At 35.4% G+C, this 7,815-nt stretch overlaps 1 protein-coding gene across 1 annotated transcript; it reads left to right on the top strand.

Annotated features, from left to right (window-relative positions):
- Positions 1 to 749: 749 nt before the first annotated feature.
- On the top strand, positions 750 to 6,684 carry LOC104467264 (tankyrase-2-like; the record flags this gene model as incomplete). Its single annotated transcript, XM_010080986.1, has 6 exons — positions 750 to 847; positions 1,451 to 1,525; positions 2,586 to 2,691; positions 4,249 to 4,435; positions 5,864 to 6,020; positions 6,143 to 6,684. Coding segments are annotated over 6 exons (686 nt in total), but the record flags the coding sequence as incomplete, so codon positions are not given.
- Positions 6,685 to 7,815: the final 1,131 nt, after the last annotated feature.

The following is a 7,815-nucleotide window of genomic DNA, read 5'->3' as shown; positions in this document are numbered from 1 at the left end:
GTCTTTTCCAACCGTAATGATTCTGTGATAGAGAAGTTTCCTTTAAGCATGTTGGGCTCGGGCCTTTTAGGTTCATGGACTATCTTAGCTCTTTTGTCAGCTCTTTCTGCCTGATCCATGGGAAAAATACTCCTACTGAATTAGCACTTCGAGTTAATTCTCATGTTCATGATGCCATTGCCATCTGTAGTCATGGACCCTGTATGGGGACAGGTTGCTCACTGTTTCACTACCTAGAGTTGAAATGAGCTCTTAAGTAAGCAACTGCTTACATATAGTTTCCTTGTCAGGTATATTAACACACTTTGCTAAGCACAGTCGAATGGGTTACTGTGTCTGAAACGCTTATTCTTGTTTAGAGAATGATTGATCAGTATCTGCAGATCAATGAAAATGGTTGCTGTTGATCTGCATTCAGACACCGCTACTGCGCTTCTCAGGGCATTCATAGTATATGCATGGTAATGTATGGGTAGAGGTTGTAAACAGAGATGCTGAAAAAGTTTGTTTGAAACTAATTAAATAATTTGACAGATCACACTTTGGCATCTGCAAAAATGTGTGTGGCTGATGGAAGGCAATTGAATTCATTGGTAACCTCTGTCTTTCTTAGCAGCTAACCTCTTTATCTTATAAATGAGTTTTGAGAAAATGATCTGTTTAAAACTAAAAATCTCTTAGTGGTTATCATTCCAAATCAGCAGTCTTAAAGCAGTTTTTGAAACTGTTGTGTTTTGTTGTATTCACAGGACTTAACCCATACCTGACTCTGAATACTTCTGGTAGTGGAACTATTCTCATTGATCTTTCCACTGAAGATAAGGAATTTCAGTCAGTAGAAGAAGAGGTATACCTTTTTTTGTAGTTTCTCAGTATTTTTTTTTTTATTTCTACTAAAGAAGCAGATAAAGAAGTATTGCTAGATGTTTTAAAGGTGCAGTAAATATCTCTAAGTCTAAGAAAAGCTTACATAAGGATACTTCAAATTTCCGTCTTTCACTGCACTATCTGTGCTCATGACGTCCATATTTTTTTTTACTCATGTTATTACTGCTTGTAGTATTTTTAAAACCTCTACTTTTTTATAGAAGAGTTCTTTGATATCAATTGTCTGTCTCTTATACACAGTTTTAAGTCACTTCGTTCTAAAGTGTCGTAATCACACGGGACGAAATTCTGAAGAAACAATATTCTAAATAGACAAGTGACAGTCTTTTTCAATTTGAAAACTAGGCCATGGACTATTCAAGAGACAGTTTTGAAAAAAATCATTAAACCTCCTCATGTGTATCCACAAAATCTGGCATTACTTAACATAGTAATTGCCAAAAAAATTATTATATTTTTTTAAGTCAGAATTAGTTCTTTTGATTATTTGAATGTGTGAAGGATATGTGTTTTGAATGTGTTATGAAACAAAGTGATCCTTTGTAAAATTCTCAATCTTCAGATGCAGAGTACCATCCGAGAGCACAGAGATGGAGGACATGCTGGCGGAGTCTTCAATAGATACAGCATCTTGAAGGTAATTGTTACATGTTTATGGTTGATGGTTATGCCTTTAGAGTTTTGACTGAAAATAAAATGTCCATAAAATGTTCTACATTTGTTTGTTGAGTTCCACAGTGTGATGAGATGTGTCATTCTGAGACATGCACAGGAAAAAGGTCATCTTCCAAGAATAAGATTATATGGAAAAACTGCTTATGGGTTAATAGTTACTAAGAAATTTTATGAGCAATTGACATAAAATGACCTCACAGAAAACTGCAGACTGTTTGAAGAAAAAGACAGAAGGTTTTATAGTAAACAAAAGAAGGCTTCTGTTGAGGGAATGGCAGGGGAAAAATAAGTGAATGCAAAATTCTTGAAGCATGGAGTTAAGGGTACCTATTTTGGCTTGTTTTAACGCCAGAGAAGTTAAAACACCAGGCAGTAGACAAACTTGCTGTAAATAATTTAGTGGAATTTTGGTTTACATTCATGCTTTTGGGTTTTTTTCTGCCATAAAGAAATGGTCATTTCCATTAAAATTATAGATATTTTGATTTGCAAATGGGTAAAACTAATCTTTATTTGGAGCTGATGTTACAGTTTCCCTGGTAGAATTGATACACTATACCTACAACGTAAAGGCTTTGCCAGTGTCCAGTGTACCTCTGCAGAGACTACATAATTTGCTTTATTTCAAAAAGTGTTCTAGAAGTCTTCATGGAAGACAGTCTCAATTTACTAGATGATCTTTTTACTAGTGGTTTGGCATCAAGCTATAATTGGAATGATATTCAAGTAGAATTGTGACTAAGCCTGTTAAATATAAATTAAGAACTGTTGCTCAGCAGATATTTAAAATGAACTGATTCTTAATTAAGCATATAATAATTTACTTAAGTTATGCTACAACAATCAAATTCTGCAGCATAAGTTAGAGAATTTGTGTTTCATTGAGTTCTAAGGAAAGTATTCTCATTTTAAGTGGCAGTGTAGGTGTACTGTGGTGTCGCTGCTGTAGGTTAAACGTCTGTCAAGTAAAGTGAACACAAAGTTTCCATTTCAGGGCAGAACTTACATTTTGACTGTTTCAGATTCAGAAAGTGTGCAACAAAAAACTGTGGGAGAGATACACTCACAGGAGGAAAGAGGTCTCTGAAGAGAATCATAACCATGCTAATGAAAGGATGCTGTTTCATGGTAAGATATTGAAATACACCTTATGAACTCATTTCACCTTCAGCACTCTTTATTGGAGGGTTTCTGCTGGCTCAAAGTAAATTTTCTCAATGGAAATAGGTTCTAGGTTTTGCATGAGCTTTATATGAACAAGTATTTGTGTATGTCACAATGGGTACTTGTAACATGCTGCATCTTTCTTCTGAAATTTGCATTTCCTTGTCTCTCCCTAAAAGAGTCTTCAAAGTTCTAAGTGAAACCATTTTAGCAATTATGAATGGAGATTAAGGGGTGTGCCTCCTCCTCCGTTCAGTTACTAGTTCCATTTTATGGGTTGTGTGACCAAAGTGATTAAGGGTCAAAATTTATTCTGCTATGGGTTGGTTTGGGGTAGGATTTTTTTCTTTTCTTGTTTTTATAATTTGATAAGTTCCTTCTTGTTCATCATTCCAGAAAATATAGCTTATAATGAGCAAATTAAAGCCAATTGAAAGCTCTCTTGTGCACAGATATGTGGTTTGTCCTGGCAAGCAAATTAAGCTAGTTCACAGTACATTATTACAACGAAAGCTATAGTTGCCAATATAATACGTTACTGTTGGAAGCAGCAATAACACAATAATTAACTGTTTGCCCAAACTTCTAGATATCGAAATCCCGTCTTTTGGCTGCAGTCTGTAACCCCATAAAAGGAAATGGCCTCTTAGTAGAATGACCTGTCTCCTTTAAAGGAAAGTCTTTTAAATTAGTTAGATAAGAACAAAATTATCCCTGCATCAAAGCAATAAATGCCCTATGAGTGTTCAGTTTAGGGATTTCTTTTAAGTCTTTATATAATTTTTTTAAGCATTAACGTATGTCTTTAACCACATATGCCACTTCGAGAAAATGGTGAGCAATTGTCATAGTTTTTTCTCATTCTCATCTCAAATGTTCTTCTGCTTCATATACAGTTTTGTCTTTAGGCTGGATGATAAGGCTTTGGATTATTTCCACTGTAATTCCCAACATAACTCTGAGATGCCATGTTACCTTAGAACAGTTTTTCTCTAGAGGTGCTTTCATATTTATATATACTCTTCTAAAAATCCTTATTGAAAGGCCTGCACTTCTTAAAATTAATGGGTATTGGGTATCACAGATTATTCCTTAAGGCTAAATTTTATGGCCGTTGCAAGTAAATAAATATTGCTTTACTTTTATTGCTTTTCAAATGCAGTGTACTTGGTGTTAGGAAGAAGATGGGGTTTAGTAGCGAAGTACTCAGTGAATCTTTGTTAGAATGAAGCTCTGCCAAAGGGACTGCAGATTCATAGAGCCTTCTCTTGCAGCAAGAGTTGTCTCTGATATTATTCTTTATAAGTCTTTGTTAAAAACATACACTTATCAGCTACTGTCGTTTGTATAATACCTGTAGCAAACTGACTGTGTAAATCTGAGGTCAGAATTTCTGGAGGTGGAGTTCTATGTGTGTGTAGAAAAACTGTACAAAAAAAAGGGTTGGGAATGGATGATGGAAATGTAACACATACAAAAATATGTATACTATATTTTCAACATTTTACTCCTTTCTCTTAGGCTCCCCCTTTGTGAATGCAATCATTCACAAAGGCTTTGATGAGAGACATGCCTATATAGGTGGCATGTTTGGAGCTGGGATTTATTTTGCTGAAAATTCCTCCAAAAGCAATCAATATGTGTATGGAATTGGAGGTGGCACTGGATGTCCAGTTCACAAAGATAGATCTTGTTATGTTTGTCACAGGTAAGTCATTCAGAAGAATCTGATTTTGCGTTTTTGTATTGTGTTATATAGACCATCAAGTCAGCAGAGTGTCCCTCTGAAGAAAGGTTAGCTTGGTAACCAAACCTTCTCAGCATTCTCTGTATGCTAAGCCTTATAGAGACTTTCAGAAGACTTTGATATTTAAGTCTTAAAGAACCTTTGACCATCTTCAGTGCATTTAACCAAACCTTTGCCCTTAACTTATAAAAGTCAGACTTAGGTAGCCAGAGAGTGAAGAGGATCTGCTAGATGCTTGTGTGAAAGATACAGCAATATGAGGGTTTAGTCCATTGCCTGTTGCAGAGAGAGGAGAAATTCAGTGATACTGAGATGCGGTATTTCTTTGAGGACGGTGTACTTTGTAACAGTCAGCCCCCACGTCACTGCTGCTTCACACACTAAAATACAGATGTGGATTTGTGGACTCTGTATTACTAATTGTGTTCTTAAATCCAGTTTTCTGTAGAACACCTGTTATGTCTTACTGACACCATCAGTTCAGAATAAAGTTACTCTTACTTCATGGAGTTAATTGTGGTAGTGGCCATAATTTCAACCAGGAGAGTATTTTGTGTGTTTGTATGCATGCTGTTTTACATTGGTATCAGGGATAAGGTCGTTCTTCCCGTTTCCTTCCTTGAGTCTCTGCCCCTTTTCATATTGCGTACTCTTTTCTGGCACTCTCAGATAAAACGAATAATCTTGTAGGGTTATACAGGATGTCAGAGTCTCTTCATGCTTTCTGAAGTTTTGAATAAGAAGGGGTTTTTATAATTTTTCTTGTGTGAAGAGTTGTAAAAGCAGAAGTTTTGGCTGAGCAAAATGGTACATGACATTCGTCTACAAAAATGCTGAGATGCCATTGCAGTAGTACATATGTAAAGAAAAAAGTATCCTTGTTCTGTCTTTTTTATAATGAAAACAGCATAACATACTGTCAAGTACTAGTATGAGGTTTTTCGTATTGACCTAGAGTTTGTACTTGGCCTTGATGTTGATTTGGCTGTTAGATACAAATCTAGTGTTAGAACACAAGTGAATTATTTTGTTAGTATGAGTGATGAGAGGAGGCACCTTCAGAAGACTTAAAAAAAAAAAGAAACACAACAAATAAAAAAAAGGTGTCAATCTGAATACATTGTTAAGTATGCTGTTTCCAGTAATTAAGGTAAACATTTTTCGATGTTATTACCAACCCTTTCCTCAGGCTGAAAAGCTTTTTCAAAGGGTGCATAACTTTTGTCCTTCAAAACAGAACTTAAGAATTTTGTGAATTACAAAGAGCGACTAAAAGTGACTTTAAAGTTCCACTGTTCTCCTCAATTAAAAGTTTCAAATTATGAAGATAGTCTTTCTGGAGCTTCACAAGCATTTTGTATTCATGGTCCTTTTTCCCTTTTAATACAGGCAGTTGCTGTTTTGTCGTGTAACACTGGGCAAGTCTTTCCTGCAGTTTAGTGCTATGAAAATGGCGCATTCCCCCCCAGGACATCACTCAGTTACTGGGCGACCCAGTGTAAATGGATTGGCATTGGCAGAATATGTCATTTACAGAGGGGAGCAGGTAAATAGCTTATTGTTTGGTTTTTTTCAGATTTTTTTAAACGCATGTAACATGATGGCAAACATTTCTGAATTTTTTTCAGAAAATGAAATTGTACTAAGAAATGTGTGTTACTCTTTCAGGCTTATCCAGAATACTTGATTACTTACCAGATTATGAAACCTGAAGCCACCACTGAAGCTTAAAACAAATTACATGTGGGAAACCATCAGGTTTTGGATGCAAAGATACCAATGGCTGCCATCCTGTTAATTACAACAAGTTGTTGAAAAACTTTCATCCACAGGTGGTGTTAGAAAATGTGAACAAAATATACCATTTTTGACTTGATAAAGCTTTAATAATGTACAGTATGTTTTTCTAAAATTTCAGAAATGTCCTCTTTTTCAGCACTTTAACAGAGACCATTCCAGGCATAAACTGGGGTTTGGCTGTACTAAATTATAAACAAAAATTAACTTGAAACAATGGTTTTATACAATATTGCATTAAAATTTATCAGAAATTGTGATGCTCTATACAGAAACTAATTTTACTACTATTCTTTAAAAAACACTGCATTTACACTGAAAAAGTTTTCATCTGTAAAACTGTAAATAAGATCTTTTGTACTAGCCCTGGTATTTATTTACATTGCTTTGTAATATAAGTGTCTTAGAACTGCAACCTTGTACAAAATGTTTTTTCCAGATGTTGGTTTGTTCATCTGTGTTTTCTCATGCACAATAGATATGAAATGCCAATTTTTCTTCAGGGTTTATCAATTGTGAGGGAGAAAGCAAATTTTATCTGAAGAGGTTTAGAAATATCCAATTTAGGATTGAATACACAAATTTTTCTTCTGTATTTTTATTTATGAAACATACATTCCTGAGAATGATGGGCTATGAAAATAGAACGTTCTAGCTGCATACTAAAGTGTTTTTCCACCTACTGCCTAGAGTTGCATATTTTATTTCTGTAAAATGTCTTCTGAAGTTTTTTATTTAACTATAGGTATAGCTAACCTGTATCCTCATGTCAAGGTTAGTAGACCTTGCAAGTTACAGTTTTAGTAAATTATTTTCTTTGAATGTAGTTGTAAAATGAACCTCAAGGAGGTCTTTCTTGAGTTCCTCTTGCTTACATTTAAGACAGGAAGTTAAATAGGTTATTCCTAATATGAGGGCAAACAACTTGGCCTTTTTTGTATGCTTATTTTGGTAAATTAATCTACCTGTTGGTGCCCTCAGGATTTGAGTATTACAAAGTGGAAATGTTAAAAACCATCCTGTCATCTCCTGTGTTTCTCATATTAATGTTCAAGCACTAGTTGAAGCAGGTGCATAGAAGTGTGTTTATCCGCAGTGCTTTTGGCTGAGTGGAACTGGTCACAGGACAAGGTTCTGCTCCCTGTGCTCAGCCAGCTGGGTGTGGAGTGTGTAAGTAGGATGAGCGGCTTTTCCACAGCAGCAGCTGCCTTCGGTAGCCCTGATAAAACCGCTTGGGTGGAGGAAGAGTACAAAAGGTACAAGTCTCATTCAGGGTTACTGAAAGCACAAATTGGTTCAGTCAGCCTTATCGTACTTCTCTTGTGTATTCTGCTTCTCTTCCATCTCTAGGTTTTACCTATGTATTTCAAAACTATGTAAATACAAATTATAGTTCATTCAGGGTTAAAGTGGTTAGGAGTATATTTTAGTTGTTTTATATTTCTACATACAGGACACTGTCCCAGAAGTCAGTTTGTTTGCAGGGCATGTTATCATACCATGGTTATAAATGTAGTAACTGGTCAAGATAATGAAATCGTCTT

The sequence above is a fragment of the Pterocles gutturalis genome, unplaced genomic scaffold (genome assembly GCF_000699245.1).
Source record: "Pterocles gutturalis isolate BGI_N339 unplaced genomic scaffold, ASM69924v1 scaffold51924, whole genome shotgun sequence".
Taxonomy (NCBI): domain Eukaryota; kingdom Metazoa; phylum Chordata; class Aves; order Pterocliformes; family Pteroclidae; genus Pterocles; species Pterocles gutturalis.
Note: the sequence above shows the minus strand (reverse complement) of the source record. Positions and strands in the feature narration are given on the sequence as shown.